The sequence below is a fragment of the Phaenicophaeus curvirostris genome, chromosome 1, assembly GCF_032191515.1.
Source record: "Phaenicophaeus curvirostris isolate KB17595 chromosome 1, BPBGC_Pcur_1.0, whole genome shotgun sequence".
In the NCBI taxonomy this organism is placed as follows: Eukaryota; Metazoa; Chordata; class Aves; order Cuculiformes; family Cuculidae; genus Phaenicophaeus; species Phaenicophaeus curvirostris.
Window position 1 is genome coordinate 142,506,257 of NC_091392.1, and position 17,104 is coordinate 142,523,360.

Below are 17,104 nucleotides of genomic sequence, written 5' to 3' on the forward strand. Positions count from 1 at the left end.
AATCTTCCTCTTCTCTCTTTCCCTTTTGTGGGTTTAACACAACCTTTTTTCTCCCAAGGTACCTGTGAGAACAACATCCCGGTCGCCAGTCCTGTCCCGCCGTGATTCTCCACTGCAAGGTAGTGGGCAGCAAAATAACCAAGCAGGTCAAAGAAACTCCACGAGGTTTGTAAGCCTACCTGTATTCACCTTTCTTGCACTGGGACAAAAGGGCTCATGGGAAGCCAGGCAGTTCCAGAGAGCTTTTGGCCTTGTCTGTTGGGTGTAAAAGGAAAATGAATTTCACTGCCTTTTCAGTAGTGATTAATATTAACTTCCCTTGTAGCATGTGTGCCAAGAAACACTGGCAAAATTTCTTCTTCCCTCTCCTTTTTTGAGTTGCCTGTCCTCTAACTTTTGGAATAATTTCAAAATATCCATAAGATTACTCAAATAAAATGTGGCCATTCATGAACATCTTGCCTTTTGGTGTAAGATGTCATCCTTGGCAAACCATGAGCATTACTAGCAGCAGAAGTGTTAGTAACATCTCAAGTGGGGAGATCTCAAACTTTCTGGTCCCTCAGCCAGAAACAAACTTTAAGAAGGGGAGAAGCATTCATGACTGAGCATTTGAGGTCAGGAAGGAGGGGAAGAAGGGGCTGCCTCCTGAGCTCAGTAGAGCTCTGTGGGCAGGCCACCCTGGAATTGACTCGGTGGCCAGCAGTGAGGGTATTCTTAGAGGGACAAGCAGTGCTGGCTTTTTGGCTTATGCTTGGGTAGCCAGGGCACTTTTGAGCCAATTTGGAACCTGCTGCATGCAGGTCAAGAAAACAGTCCCTTTTAGGTTAGATAAATAAAAATGGCAGGTAGCCAGTCCCAAATAAAAAGAATAGCCTACACCCACCCAAGTTTATTGTTTTTTGGGGTTTTTTTTGTCATTCTAAATGAAGTAATAGGTGTTTCAGAGGGAGTCGCTGCTTGGGTTGTGAAGCATTGCTGATGCCCTCAGCTCGGTGTTAAATGCAATTTCAGATGAGTTCTTAGCAGAACACTGAAGAACAGTGGTGTCTGAGTTCAGAAAGTGGAATCTGAAACTGAAGTGTGTGACAAAGACTTTCTTCCTTCACCTTCTCCAGCAATATAGAGCCTCGTCTGCTGTGGGAAAGGGTAGAAAAGCTCGTACCAAGACCAGGCAGTGGCAGTTCTTCAGGTTCAAGCAACTCTGGCTCACAGCCTGGTTCCCACCCCGGTTCTCAGAGTGGGTCTGGAGAGCGGTTCCGAATGAGATGTAAGTCCTTCCCCCACATTTTGTAACATCGTATTTATAAATTTGTTGAGTTGTGCAGTGCTCGAGAAGGAAAGATGATAACCCTCACTGGGAAATAGCTTTGAGTATGCAGTATCAAAGATGAGTTAGCTTCCAGTACCTGCCCTTGTCTGTACGTCTTTGCTTGGGAAAGACAGTGCGTGCAAAAGCTGTTGTGAAAGTGTTTTAATGTTCTCTGGTTTGTGTTCAGTTACTGCTGCATTTTCCCATGTGTAAACAAGCAGCCCAGTCTCCATGCTGTCATAGCTCCCTTCCTGCTGTATCTAAGGGCATCTTTTGATGCTTGCTGTCTCTCTGATTGGTGGTTGCTGAAGGGATGCAGACTGCTATGGATAAGTCTCAGCTGGGGTATGTTCGATGCTGATGCACGTTTTCCAGCTTGTGGCCACACTGGAGTTACCCTCTTTGATTTACAAGTGTGTGACAGTTTACTTTGGCTTCAGTCATAGGTCAGCTATATAGATCACAGCTTGTGCTGGTTTTTTATACAGCCCTTCAGGGACAATGTAGTAGTGAATCAGTGAAACTTAACATCTTGCTGTCAAGCACTGCCTGATAGCCTTCTGACCTCTCTTCCTCATTGCAAAATGAAGTCAGAAAATGTATTGTAGCTCCCTGCTAAGTCTGTTTTGTGTTTTGTCCTGTGTTCTTTTTGGGGCCTTGACACATGCAGCATCATCCAAGTCAGAGGGCTCACCATCGCAACGTCATGAAAATGCACCTAAAAAGCCTGAAGAGAAAAAGGAAGTCTTCAGACCTATCAAGCCTGCTGTAAGTTGTATCCGTGTTCCCCTGTCCACCCTGCTCTTTCAGGTAGGCTCACAAAAACTAGCGTGAGCTTCCATCCATGATGCTATTGGGGATAAACTTCCATTTGAGTTGGAGTTTGTATCTGTGGGCATGGGAGTGTGTCCTGGATTCTGCAATTGCTTGCACATATCACAATACTTTAAATGTTAGAATTTGCTCTGCTCCTGGAATTGGTTTTTGCTCTCTGATTTTCTTCCTTCCTAACCTTTACCTTTCTCTTTCAATCCTGTGCTTCCTTCCTGGGGGTGGACCAATGCATTTCACCTGAATTTCACGGTGCTGGGCTGAATGGTGCAGGGAGAAGTGGTAAGACCTTTCTGATGCTTTCTTTATCTGACTGCTGTTACAGCTGATTACAGCTCTACATCCAGTTATATCTGGGGGATCACAGTGGGTTTTCACAATATTTCCAACTTCCCTTAAAGCTTTTTTCTTTTGCCATTATACCACAGTAGCACCCAAATCTGTCAGTTAAAACTGCTTTCTTAAAGAAACACAGAGGTTAGTTCTTCACTTCTGATAGTATAATGTGTGAAGTATTTGACATAATCTGTATTCAGCTAAGTAATGTGTAGCTTCACAACTGAGAGCAAATGGCACTGATTGCAAACCTGGTTTGTCCATTCTTCAAGCTGCCGACAGAAAAGCAGTTTATGTCCCGTACTGCCTGACAGTCACGTGTGACTGTGCCAGTGCTAATGAACCTGACTTCTCAGGTGAACTCCTTAGCATGGATACATGAGACTGGAAATGGATCAAAAAGTTTTTAAGTGATCAGCTGTTTGCGACTGGCAAAATATGCTGGGCCTCTCATGGCCCAATGAGTCTTAAGATCTTCCTGCTGCCATGCTGCCCACAGTTTCTTATGATGGATGCTGTTAACTCCCCAAGTTTAGGAAAATGAACTGTGACAGTCAACTACTGTGTGAGGGTGGGTCTGTGTGCCTATATATATGTCCTTCAGATGGCATAATGGGATAAACTGAAGTCATAAGGATAGTTTAGATTCAGAGTATAAGCATTTTTCTATAATGTGGTAAGGCCTCCTTAAGGTGACTCAGTGCTTTGATTTGTCAGAAAGTGAGTTTTGGTAACTGTCATGAATGAATAATTCAAAGGAAAGAATGCTGCTGGGGCTATAGAAACACAGCAGTGGACAACGGAGCAAACTCTGGCACTAGTCTGACAGAGTAATCTTGCAAACTATTCTGTCTCCCATGGAACATCAGTATTTTCTTCCCTCTCCTATCAGGATTTGACTGCATTGGCAAAGGAATTACGAGCAGTAGAGGATGTGCGACCTCCACATAAAGTGACGGATTATTCATCTTCAAGTGAAGAGTCAGGGACAACAGATGAGGAAGATGATGATATGGAACAAGAAGGAGCAGATGAATCTACTTCTGGACCAGATGATGTCCGAGCAGTGTTAGTTCCTCCATATTTTGCTTCTGTTTTACTCTTAGCGGGCTGAAGGAAAAGGATGTTGAATATTTTGGCTTGTATGTTAGTACTTTCAGCTTACAACAATCTATAAGCAAGACATAGCAGCCTTGTCTGTTCACATTTTCAAACAGGGAGAGAAACCTTTTCAAAATCCAGCTAAGTATTTAGGAGTCAAGTTAGCAGATAAGTTTCACAAGTAGTTTCTGCAAATAAAGAATCAATTTCTCAGCCCCTCAAGAAAGTGCCATTGGTCTATATTAAAGTAGGCTGGTTTGTGCTTCTATAAACCATGTCCTTCCCCTCTTCTCTGTTTGATTTGTTATGAAACAAGAAGTGGCATTTTACAAACTCCTGACTTCTTTTGATAGAGAGGGTTTTCTGTGCAGGTTGTGTAAATATTCCTATAAATTAATTTTGACTGAGTCTTGGCATGGGGCAGTGAAAGCTAGGGCACAAGTGCTGTTGTCTCACCCTAGGTATTTCTTGTCTGGCAAATAGGTCAACGTTGAACTTGAGCAATGGTGAAACAGAGTCAGTGAAAACCATGATCGTCCATGACGATGTGGAGAGTGAACCTGCCTTGACTCCTTCTAAGGAGGGCACCTTAATTGTCCGACAGGTATTTCTTTTCCTTCCCTGTGCAGTCTTGCACCTTTTCTGTGCTCATTAACCCACTCACTCATTCACCCATGCTGTTTCTACATTATATTTGTTGTTCGTATTATCAAGACACAGCTCTAGTGAATTTCAGATGAGCAAGATGTTTGATGCATGCAAAGAGAAAAGTAGCTCTTCACCCCTTGCTACTGTTTTGCATACTTTCCAGTGACACCCATGGCAGCACCATGCAGAAAATACCTGAAAGTCTGTGGGAGAGAAGGGTAGAAAAGCTGCAGGTGTATGGAGCAAGTACCTGGAGCAAGATTTTAGCTTAATTTTACCGTAGAACCAGATGTAGCTCTTGGGAGTGGGATTGTGAAAGAGGCTGGGGTGGGGGGAGCATTCAGAGCTTTTCAAAATTGTTTTGAACCTGTAGTTGAGGGCATACAGACCACCCAGGTAACACACACACACACACACACATATATACAGATTCGTGTAGCAGTTAGTGTGGGGGAATGGAGAAGCAAACTAGGTGGTGAGACAGAGTGTGGATAGAGCTAGAGCCCTGTGTTGTCGCCTTTGATTCTGAAAATATTGCATTCCCATGCCTCTGGAAGATAATGATTCCCTGCTTTTAAATGAGCTCTTGTGTTAATGAGCATGCTAGCTTATAGGTGTTTCCTTGGTAATCACATTTCTGAATTTCACAACTGAATGCCAGTTTCTTAATTGAGCCCTCTCGTTTAAAAATTAAGATTTCATGCTTGTTGTTTTAAATAGCTGAAGGCATTCACCAGACGGTCCAGGTTCATATCTGTATAGGATTTAAGTTAGCTTTAAACAAAATAATAGGGGAAAAAATCCTTCTCCCACCCCCAAAAATGTGCTTGTCTGCATTGTGGTGGAAGACTTACCGGTGCAGTTACTCTTTTATTGATTAGTGGAACTGGCTGTGCAAGTCAACCACATGAACTAAGCTTTTCCCTGCCTGAAGAGGTGGGAATTTCCTGAATTCTAATAGTTCTGCCCACTTCCCCTTTCCATTCAGGCATCAAAGAATAGATTATCAGCTTATTTTTTAAAAAATGTAAATAAATAAATGTTAAAACATAGGAAGAGAGCGAAGGAGAGAAGGCGAGAGGTTGTTAGGGATATAGACCTTTAAGCAGCACTTGAGCAAGACAAGTGTGCCTGTTTTTTCTGCAGAGTACAGTTGACAAAAAGCGTGCCAGCCATCATGAGAGCAATGGCTTTGCCGGTCGCATTCACCTCTTGCCAGATCTCTTACAGCAAAGCCATTCCTCCTCCACTTCCTCCACCTCCTCCTCCCCATCCTCCAGCCAGCCGACACCCACCATGTCCCCACAGACACCCCAGGACAAGCTAACTACTAATGAGGTATGTCTTACACCACAGCTGGCTGCTTTTGTAGGGTTATAGCAGCATTGCCTAGTAGCTAGTTTGCAAAGGAGCTCCAGCCAATCTCCCCTGCTTTTTTTTTTCTGTCACCTTTATTCCCACCCCTCAAATAACACATTTCAGTTCTGTGTAAGAAGCCCTTTAACTCTAGAGCAGTCCCACGCCAAACTTGCCAGTTTACTATTTTTGCTTCCTCTTAGTGAGTCATTAATTGCATGGCATTCGTTTTGAACTAAACTTGACTACTGTATTTTTCAAGCCAATACTCTTTTTGAAATTTTGTTTTATTCCGGGAGCAGGCTAATTGCAAGTGGCGTGCCTCTTAAAAAACAGCGGTTAATTTTGACTTTGTCAGTAAATGCTGGGCTAGTAACTTCGTGCATATAAGGAGCTGCTTGTGGAAACTCACCCTTTGGGAGAGGAAGCGTGGAGGGATTTTGCTCTTTAAAGCTTGCCACACGGGCTGGGTGAACAAATCAGGTGTTACCTGGGAGAGTTATAAAAGCGTGGGGTATTGCTGTTTTGGAATAATGAATGGGGAGAAATTTTGGGTTTTTTTCCCAAGAATGCGTGCACTCTGAAAAGCAGCTGTGTAAAGGTGACTGTTCACCAGCACTGGTTGTGTCCAGGTGGAGAAGCAAGGCTTTGCTGTGGGGGAAGCTCCCTCTTGCTGTCCTGGGCTGATCCCGGGATGGTGCCTTCCCATACTCACCAAGTGTTGGTGGGCAAGGCCAGTCCTTCACTTGTGTGTAACCCCTTGCAATAGAGGAGATGCACATGTGTGAATGAAGGGCGTTGTCCGCCCCTTACCAATGCTATCATTAAGTGAGGAGACTGGTGTGGTGATCCCGCTCCTGGCTGGGTTATCAGCGTGGCTATCGGGGAGACCCTCTTTCTGTATGCAATCAGGAGTGGTACAGGGGGAGCAAAACTCAGTGAAAAGAAGCTGCTGCTTCTCGTGGTAGAGCCATCCTGCTATGGGGTGCTGTGGTGGGAAGGAGAGGTTTGCAGTGAGCTGGGTATGCTGATGGCAGTGTATGTCTTTACCACAGGATCAAAAATGCTTCTGAACCACGTAGCAGGCAGGTGGGTGGGAGGGTGTCCTTCTGGACATTTGGTTAGCATAATACTTAATTTTCAGTTATGCTTCATTGGTCTTTGATCTTTCTAAAAACATAGTCTTGTAGATTACATATCCAAAGATATGCTTGCTCATTACTTTGATCTAAGCAATAAATACACAGGGGTCTGTTAACTCAGCTTGGGAAGTGAAGGCTGTGGCAGTGATTGGTGGAGAAGGAGCCTTTTGGTATTGAGCTGTGCAGGGGAGTGGTAGATTCTTAAAACCCATTGCTATTTTTTGTGCAGAAGGTAGAGGTTTAGAAAGATCAGAGGTTGAAGATTAGTTGATGATAAAGAGGTGTATTTAACCACATTTCCATAAAGCTGAGCAAAACCCCAGTATTGTTTGGTATAACTTAGCCACATGCACACCCTTTCTAGATATACTTTTTTTTTTTCCACTTGTCCTATTCTGCTTCAGTATGCAATGTCACTATAATACTAAACTGGCAAGGATTTTTAAGTCATTCCATTTCCACTTTTAACAGTTCATTGTTTCACTTGTCTTCTTCCTTTCTTTATGTTTTTTCATGCTTAGATGACATAACTCAGCAAGCACCAGTGATTATATCCACTACATATTCATAGTTTCATGTCACTGTTTGCTACACCTTCCACACTAATGAGCCCCTTTGTTCGATACAGGTTTAATATGTTGCTTTGTCAAATAAAGGTGGAAGAACCTGCTGCAGCTTTCTGGCAAGAGGCTCAGGTTAAATAAAATAGGGACAATTAACAGTAGTGGACACTGAAACATAATCCATGGTATAATTGAGTGCTTGATCCCAGATGGTTCTAATTTTGTTGCACAAGCTGAGAGATCAAACTTCATAACTTATTAAATTAGCTCATTTTAGGAGATGTTTCATAAATACATAGATTCATGTTGTAGGCAGTGGACAGCTTGCAAATGAGAGAATATATACTTTTAAGCAGATTCTTAAAACAGAGAGACATACCCTTGCTTCGTGCCTGATTGTAGTGACCAGCCTAAATATCTTGGCTAGCAGCTGAGGCGACAGGGATGATGATTTATCTAATTGCATTTTGCTGTAACATGTGCAGTGTGCATATGTATATAGTTTAGGTGTGGTGCCTGCAGTGCATTGTTTGTCTATAAAGGAAGTGTAAAAGCTTGGGGAGGCTCTGTAGTGCAATTCTGTAGTGACTTAAAAATGTTGGTTGTTGTTATCCATGCTTTTATTGTCACTAATATTAATAAAGTTGAAATTTACATTGCAGACTCAGTCCGCTAGTAACACACTCCAGAAACACAAATCTTCCTCCTCCTTTACACCTTTTATAGACCCCAGATTACTGCAGATTTCTCCATCTAGTGGGACAACTGTGACTTCTGTGGGTAAGTAAAGTAGCTGAAGACGACAATTGAAAAAGGGTTCAGTGACTTCAGTGGCTCTTTAAAGTACTTATGAATGTTACCATCATGCTTTTTATTTGATTTGCAATGGATTGCATAGTTTATTTCTTTTTCCATTTACATTTCTTACAAAAGAAAGACTTGCTCAATATTCTGAGTTACTAATTTGGGTTGTTTGTGTAAAGAATATATGGCCAGAATTTAGCACTTGAAGTTTATTACATGCAGTTTACTTTTCTTTTTTTCAGTAGGATTTTCTAGTGAAGCAATGAGAACAGAGGCAATAAGGCAAGACCCTACACGGAAAGGATCAGTTGTCAATGTGAATCCCACAAATACACGGCCACAGAGTGATACCCCAGAGATTCGAAAATACAAGAAGAGATTCAACTCTGAGATACTGTGTGCTGCCTTATGGGGTAATGCAAACCTGTTCCTCCCTTGCCTCTTGCACTTCAGAACTTCAGATACGCCACTATGAGTTTATAGTCTTTGAGAACGTATCTCTGAAAGCTTCGCTACTTCTTTGCATTTATTTGTTTGTACCTTTTTGTTGCAAGAGCTGAGTATTATTATTATACTCCTGCTTTGATATAATTTCCCACTGCAATATATATGCTTCTGACAGCACAGTTCACACTTCTTTCAGCTGATCGGGATGTCCTGTTCTCTCTAGGCCCCTTTAGTACATCTGTTGAAATGTTTGGGGACTTATGGTCATCTTTGCATTGTAAACCTGGTGTACACAGGGTATTCCATTTGGAAAATAATCATCTTCTTGAGCCTCTTGCTAATGCCTTGTTGCAAAGCTTGATTACGATGTGTATGGTAAGATGATTTTCCACCTTAGTCATCAGTTTACATGGGAAGGAAAAGGGAAAAGAGCAGGGTAGGAGAGGCATTTTCCAGTGTGAAATGTGTCTTGGTTTCACTGAGTGGTTAGTGCAGAGACAAGTTGGGTATGGGAAGTCAGCTGGCCAAGTGTGTCTGGCCTTCTCATCAAAAGGGATAGTGTATGTCAGTGTCAATTAGTCAGGATCCTCCACTGCTTGAAAGGCTTAGAGCAGTGCTTGTTGTCTGCTGCAATGTGGAATGACTGCTGTAACACCCAAAAAAAGCTTTTTTGTGCTGTGTCATTTCTTTTTTGGCCAGAATCTGTGGGGCTACCTGATTTTTTTCATTATCTAGGTGTTAGTAGATGGTGCTTGTGTATATTATGCACATATTTATCTACTACCCCAAACTTACCAGACTGTAAATGCACATGCATGTAGTTTTAAAAACTATGAAGAAGAGTTGGCTGTTCCACTGAGTTACATGATGATTGTATGGTTTACACGGTAGACTTTTCTTGTTTACATTTTCACAGCTCTTTCCAAGGCTTAAGTTCTCTTTTGCAGTTACTTCCAGCATTTCTAGGTTCTCAGAACAGCACTGTCATCCTGTCCTTCTTGCCTACAAAACCATGCCAATTAAATAGCTTTCTAACACCTTACCTTCTTATCTGATAGTAAGAATTTTTACCCTAATGCTATTTCTACATGTATTCATATGAATAATTCTCTGATAAAGTGAAGTCTTGTGCAAATGTAAACTTTCAGGCTGTGAGAGGGTGAAGGCAGAGAGAAATCAAGTGGGATCAGTAAAGATGAGTCATAATTCCTCTGATCTGTCTAGTTGCAATTTGTGTTAATGTTTTTTTTATTTCTTCAATCTATGTATCGGACTGTTATGGTGATTTGAGGTATAAGTGTAAAATCCTAGAAGTGTTTACAGCTGTAACAAAGCACTTCCTTTTTAAATGTTTAGGGCCAAACTGGTAGCGGTGTAAGCTGGTACACATGCTTATTTCTTGATAGTGTTTAGCTTCCTTTACCCTTAAGCGAGCTAAGCCATTTTATGTTTATGTTTCTTATTCAAAAAGAGGTGACCTGGATTTATTTTATTTTTCTTTGCCCTTGCCAGTGGAAATGCCATAATATCTGGCAGGTTGCTGGTTGCATTAAGTCTGTGATTCTATTTCTTCTTGCACCAAGTGGTGAAGGTCACTATTAACAACATGGATGCAGTAGCATAGATTTTTTACACCCAGCCTCCACAGCGAGCTTGTACTTTTTCAGGAAGCATTTTGATTTGTTTGAAAAAGCAGAACTGCCTAATTGTAGCCTGTTGGTAGAAGAGCTTGGCTGGCTGTGAATAAAGACAGTGCCTGCATTTTAAATTACAGGCACTGCTTGCCATCAGTGGGCTACCTCATTAATTTCATCTCAGCTTGCATACAGCTAAGGAAAGGGGTCGAGGACAGGCCCACGTGTGAACTCTGAGCAGAAATAACTGCTCTGCAAAGGCAGCAGAGGAAGAGATGAGGGTGGAGGTGGGAGCAGTTGAGCCAGGTGGGAGCAATTGAGCCCTTATGTGCAGACATAAAGGGACTGTGGGGGAGCAGTTTGCATGTGGCTAAGGCTGGATCACTGACAGCTTTAATCAATTGGTCCTGGAGCTGCAGGCAGGAGACCAAGTACTGGGTGCTTCTTTGGTTGGTTTGGTGCTGCTGCAGCCCAATGCCTTGCTCTCCCTGCTTCCTTCTATCCCTTCCCAGCCTAAGGGTGCCTCCTAGTATGGGAGACAGATCTATGTGATTTGCTCCCAGGGGCTGTGGGACTGGAGCTACTGGGTACAGACCTAGGGTATGCAGAGGCAGGAGGAGGGCAAGAAGGGGACGGGAGGAAGAATCAGCAGTTGAATGAGAGCCTGGGAGAGCTGCAGACCTCTCCTAAGACAGGTGTCTGTGGGCTTTCCTGCCTGGAGGAGGCAGAGGAGTAGCAGAGAGCAAATCTGAGCAAAGAGCTGTGATGTTTTCTGGGAACTGCTGGGACCTCTGAAGTTTCCTCACTGAAAAGACAAGAAAGTAAAATGGAGATGTGTGATAGTTTCTGATCTCTCTGTGGGCTACATCTGTTTTATCATCCAGCTAGAAACTTTTCAGAGTTTTCCCCAGCACCAGCAGCTCAGGCCTCTTCCCATCATTACCTCCTCCTGGCTGTGGCTCTGCTCCCCCTTAGGAGCCCCTTGCTTTTGGGAGACACCATATGTCCCCTCGGTCAGGGTCAGCATACCTCCCTTTCGCAAACCACTCACATGTCTGGTAACTAGGATATTTTTTAGGTAGTATTCCTTGTCCTTGTGAACAATGCCCTTGTTTGATCCTGTGAAGAGGGCACGTCACTGCTATAGATGCTGCCGAGATAGACTTCTATGCATTGGGTCCATGTGCTGCATTAGAAAAGGTTCATTAAGGATCAGACCAGATGATGCATCCATTGGCACCGGTATAGTTATATCCGGGAATTCATTGTCTGACTGGGGTATAAAGCCATTAAGCCATATAACTATGATCACCTAGTGTGAATTTCACCTTTTTTATTTCATTACTTTATTATGCTTATATATGGCAAGTTTTACATTAGGATTGCAACACAGAAGTCTAATAGTGAGTCATGCATTTGGTTTGATTTCCATTCTCTGCGCTGTATCTGACCTGTCTCTGCATAATTTTGGGGTCTTATACTAAAACACTTTTGCAAATAAACAGGCATGAAATTTAAAAGTGATAATATATTATTAAGTTTTTAAAACCTAGCCTCATAAATATACATATATACGTTCATTACTTACAGAAATGTAATTCTTTTTAAATACTATGGTTTTGTGAACTTGTGGAAAGGGTTCCAGTGGATGTGTGTATCTTTGTGTAAAGAAACTAGCCTACTGACTTTTCTCTGCTGTATTTGCTTAATCTTTAGGAGAGATCTGTGAAAACACAAGATTACTGTAATTCCTCTTGTTCTAGCATTCAGATTGAAAAGATTTTGGGAAGCCGAGGACCAACCCTGTGCCTATCCTTTTAGAATCATAGAATCATAGAATAACCAGGTTGGAAGAGACCCACCGGATCATCGAGTCCAACCATTCCTATCAAACACTAAACCATGCCCCTTAGCACCTCATCCACCCGTGCCTTAAACACCTCCAGGGAAGGTGACTCAACCATCTCCCTGGGCAGCCTGTTCCAGTGCCCAATGACCCTTTCTGTGAAGAATTTTTTCCTAATGTCCAGCCTAAACCTCCCCTGCCGGAGCTTGAGGCCATTTACAGGAGGTCTGCACCACAACCTGTTTCTCCTAGTGAGGACCAAGCCTCTGCCACTGCTGTTTTGCAGTGTCCTTGTCAAGAGTGTCCTATTACCAACCCCCACTACCACAGCTAATACAACTTCAACATACATAAGCTTGTGCTTCACCCCTCCTCCAACATTAGCATGCCTTTTTGTTTGAGAACTGGTGTTCTAGAAGGCTCTCTATGATCTACCAGCCTCTCATGCTCTTGAACTCTGCAATTTGGCGTCAGTAGTCATTGCAGGCAGGTCATGTAGGGAGCCTGTATATCGTGAGATCTTTTAGATTGCGTGCAGCTGAGACCCAAACAGCAGTGATTAGACTTGCTTGAAACAAGACAGTTGCTATATCAAGCATCAGTTCATCAGAATATGTGGAAAATCTGCCTACTAACTTGAATCTCTGTTTTTGTTTCTTTTAGGAGTGAACTTGTTAGTGGGCACTGAAAGTGGTCTGATGCTGCTAGATAGAAGTGGTCAGGGGAAGGTTTATCCGCTTATCAATCGAAGACGATTCCAGCAAATGGATGTACTTGAAGGGCTGAATGTCTTGGTGACAATTTCTGGTAAAGTTAACTTTTCAATATGATTCTTCCCACTTTTGGCATGGCACGGCAGAATGCTTTCCTTGGCAGCCTGTTTGTGGAGAGAGAAGTCCTGACTTGACTGAAATCTTTGGGGTTTCCATCATTTCATCTATCTGAATCTACAGTTTGTTTCTGCAAGTGAATCACTTCCCACACAATACCCTGTGCCTGCTTGCCCCCTGACCTTCCTCCTGTGGGGTGGCCTTTACAAATGCTGTTGTTTGAGGGCAATATCTGGTTTTGTTTGTTCATTGTCTGGGATCTGTAAGTTAATGTTTTGTGACCTTTGTAAAAAAGGCATTCTTTCCCTCTGTTATTTTAACTTTCGACCTGGCCCCTTTCTAACTAAAACCTGGGTTTGCTACTTGGTTTTGAAGACATCTTGTGTGTTAAAGTCTATAGAATGGGAAATGCCCTTCTGAAGTAGGGAAATAAGAGTGATGTGCAGTGAATGTGTGTGTTTGAGAGAGGGGGGCATATAACATGTATGTTATGTGGAAATTAACAGTATGAGAAGGCAGATGGGTGGAGCTTTTGTCCAGTCTCTTACTGGATGCAACTGCAGACAGCAAAGCAATGGCAGGTGAATGGTGGCTGTTTGTGTTTGGTTTGTGTATGAAGATGAAAATATGTTTTATGAAGCTTGAGATTCCAGACTCCTTGGCTCCCAGAGAGTTATTGCATAACGTTATCCTGCTGTTAAGCAGCTTGATGTGGTGTGCTGTTAATGTCTCTTCATAGGTGTCATTCAGCCATTTAGCTTTGCTTTTGTTTTAGTTTGTTTGTGAAATCAGCCTTTGCCACTCTGTGCCTGTGTGACAGGGAGAGCATGTTAAATGAGGTTTCACACAGTGGTCCCTGTGTTGCTGTTTGGAGCTGCCCAAAATTTTGTTGAGTCTTTGGAGCTACTCTGACTCTGCTGAAGGAGCTCTCTGTCTCTCCCAATGTTTGTGCAAAAGGACACATACCTAGACATTCTAGTGCAATGTAATGCATTACTGATCTTATGCTACTACAGGTCCAGAGAGTTGTGCTCATGCTTATGTTCATTAACATGAAACTTTGTTTCTATCCAGAGCAACCAAATTTTATTGGCTTGTTGCTTGCTGTGTTCTCAGCTACAGCTCTGCTGTGAAATCTTCATGTTCGTAAAAATGCAAGCTGTTTGAAAAGTACCATTTGATAGTTTATTTTATAGTAGACCTTCTAAACAAAAACATTGTTTAAGCCAACTTGCGTAAAATCTGTTGGTTTGAAGCATACCCTACACAGACAACAAGTGTCTGTGATTCAGTCTTGTGTGTAATTGTTTTAGGTCTGTTTATGTTTGCGTCAGTCATGATCTGAGTACCCTGACACATCCCTTTTCTTTGTTTCCTTCAAAATGATTGCTTCCTCTGTGGAGACACGCGACATTAACCCTTGAGAAATGGGCTGATCTTTGGCTGGTTTATGCATTCATCTCTATCCTGTTTCCTATGTTTTATGAGAGGTTGCTGGAGTACGAGACAGGAAAGGGAGGCAAGGCTGAGGGAGCACACTCAGCAAAACTGTGCTGCAGTTATGTCCAGGATTCCCCTTATGTTGCTCTTTTGGCTTCTGCACTGCACTGTTCAATTTAAGCTACCCTTATGCTGAGCTTCCCATTGTTTACAGTGAGTTGCTCCACCTCTCCAGGTAAACCAGGAATGCTGAAATGAGGTTATGTTTCTGCAAACGATCTGTTTTGGCAGCATGGTTAGAGGGCTGCCTCTGAGTTTTGTCCCAGGACTAGTACTGCTCTGCTGTGAGTGTTGTTCAGCTCTCTAAGGCACTCTCAGCGGTATGTTCCCTCGGCTTTTTCAAGCAGTGATGTGCTGATGGCGTTGAGATTTGAAAGATGTCACCACATTGTGCCTAGAAGTTGCAGTGTGTTAGGATTTCAAGGGGATTGTCACGTAAAAATGCTTTAAACATACACTCTTTTGAGTCCGGAAACATGAAATCAATTGTTCCCCCTGTGTATTTCTCAAATACAAAACTTCCTGACAGCAAAACTTTTGATACTGAGATACTGAGCTGCTATAGCTGGTACAAGAAAGCTTTGCAGGTCAAAGCAGAGTAGTTAATGGGTTCTTGAGTTCATGCTGTTGGGAGTCAAAAATTGACTGCTCAGCTAATACAGTGCTGAGGCTGAGAGTCATGCAAATGCTGGAGAGGGAACAGCGACGTGCATACAGAACACACTCCACTTGTGGCTCCCTGAAGGTTTTGCCAGCCCAGCTGGCTGATGGTGTCACTCAGGAAGGTAGGAAAGGATGACTGAGTAGAAGAACTGGTTGGAATCTTCCTAGTTAATAATTAAAAGCCACAGTGACAGTAAAACCAAAACCTCGATATAGGAAAAGGGACTTTGCATTTGAAATTATGTCTGTGGGATAATCAAAGCTAGGAGTTCTCACAGAAGTCATTGGCTGATCAGTTCATTTGGTGGCTGTGAGAGTGTTTTATTTCTTATTTCATGACCATTTAGACTGAAAGAAAAAAAAAAGGGCGAGATTTTTGAGAGGTGTTTAAACTGACTCGTAGAGATTTACAAGCAGAAGGATATAATCCTCTCACTCCCAATATAAACATTAAAAGCAGCATAACTTGTTGGAATATACACATAGTCATGTTTATATAAATAACTGGTCCTGTTCTTTTCATGGCAGGCTGCTGAAAGTCAGAGGAATTTCCTGTCTTGTGACTTTCGTTGTGGTCTAGACACTAAAACACAATGGGAACACACTTGAAATATTTCTCTGTTGTTTCGAAAAATGTTTCTTGTTGAAGAGAAATACCCTGGTGCTCATCGTGTGAACCAAGAAAAAAAAAATTAGCCATGTGCTGGGAAATTCCTGTGTGTACCATTTGCTCTGAGTTTTCAAGTTTGACTAAGCCCCCGAGCAAGCTAAAGCTGTGGAAATATCTGAGAGAGAATTTGCCTCCTGGTGGGCAGGGACTTGTGGTGGTTTTAGAAACATTTGGTGCATTATACTGACCTTGAGTCCTCTGAGCTCTTCCTTGCCCAGAACTGCAGTGCCTTCTAGTCTGGGCTATTTTCTCTATTATTCAGTGTTTCTAAAAGAGCCCTTGTGGCTATCATTTGTAGTATTTTCTTGGGAGGACCTTTCCTTAGTCAGATGTAGAACTTCTGGGAATATTGTTTCATGCTCTAGTCCCTTTTTCAAATATTGAGAAAGCTACAGAAGTGATGGAGCTTTATCCCTTTATGAAACGTGGTTTAATAAATATAAAGTTGGGCAATAAATCAGGGTGCTCATTTACTGCCAAATCTGCTGTCACATTTGTATTGACAGCAGTATTGCTTCACATTTCATTTTGCGCCATCAGAGCAGAGGGGCTTCTACAATTAAATAGCAGGTCCAATATTTAAAATCAGGTCTCCAATTCCACTTAAATTTAAAGCTTAGTGAACGGATTTTTCACTTTGAAACTGCTGCCTTTGCCATCCAAATAGTCATAAAAAGATCTTTTAGACTGTGCATCTTTGTAACAGAACGGCACTGGAGCCTGCTTGCGAGCTGTGCTTCCCAAGCTGCCCCAGCCCCTGCAGCTGTTTCTCCTGAAGAGAATGGCTCTGTTAGATGATCCGCTGCCATCAGGGCAGGGGCTCTGTGCCATCTCCAGGACCTTATCGTGGAACTGGCTGGGCACAGCGGGATGGTCTCAGTGCGCGGGCTTCATGTCCTGCTTGCAACCACTGTCCCCTGATGCTGTACGCTCATCCCTGTCCCTGAAATGAGCAGCCAGCTGTGAACTGATCCATCAGTAGACATCATGTGAAAACTTAAAAGACAAATCAAAGACATTAGTGAAACTATAGTTGGAATCTGAGTTGTATTTTGATGACCATGCATTGTCAGTTGAAAATAGGGCAGCTGGACCAATAGGTTCACCTATGGAGAAGAAATACCTCTTGCAGTTTCTGTGTGCTGCCTGGTAAGTTTTCCACCCCTTGCAGTACAAGGGAAGGGCTGCTGACAAAGCAGTCATAAGCTTTTAGCAGGCAGATGAAGTTTGCATGGACTGTGTGAAATTGTCTGACTGCAATTTCGGATCTTGTGCTTTTTTCCTTACAACAGAATTGGTCTAAGGTGGTTCAGTAATGACATTGTTTAGGGCTGTTGTTTTGGTGTGCTTTTCCACCTGGGGAATAATGAACAATCTTAATAACACTTCACCAGTTCGTGTCTCCAAGGACCATAATAAGG

The 17,104-nt window shown here is 42.6% G+C and overlaps 1 protein-coding gene across 11 annotated transcripts in view; it reads left to right on the top strand.

The window, feature by feature from the left end:
• Positions 1-17,104, top strand: part of MAP4K4 (mitogen-activated protein kinase kinase kinase kinase 4) — a 167,004-nt gene that overhangs the window by 138,327 nt on the left and 11,573 nt on the right. For 6 of the 11 annotated variants that reach the window (XM_069876831.1, XM_069876823.1, XM_069876808.1 and 3 more), the window contains 9 exons: positions 59-165; positions 1,119-1,270; positions 1,983-2,080; positions 3,372-3,547; positions 4,064-4,184; positions 5,375-5,566; positions 7,952-8,069; positions 8,336-8,506; positions 12,684-12,827. In XM_069876831.1, the coding sequence (XP_069732932.1) occupies positions 59-165; positions 1,119-1,270; positions 1,983-2,080; positions 3,372-3,547; positions 4,064-4,184; positions 5,375-5,566; positions 7,952-8,069; positions 8,336-8,506; positions 12,684-12,827 (1,279 nt within the window). The remainder of the gene's footprint in view (positions 1-58; positions 166-1,118; positions 1,271-1,982; positions 2,081-3,371; positions 3,548-4,063; positions 4,185-5,374; positions 5,567-7,951; positions 8,070-8,335; positions 8,507-12,683; positions 12,828-17,104) is intronic. The other 5 variants (XM_069876858.1, XM_069876890.1, XM_069876883.1 and 2 more) reach the window with 3 other exon arrangements.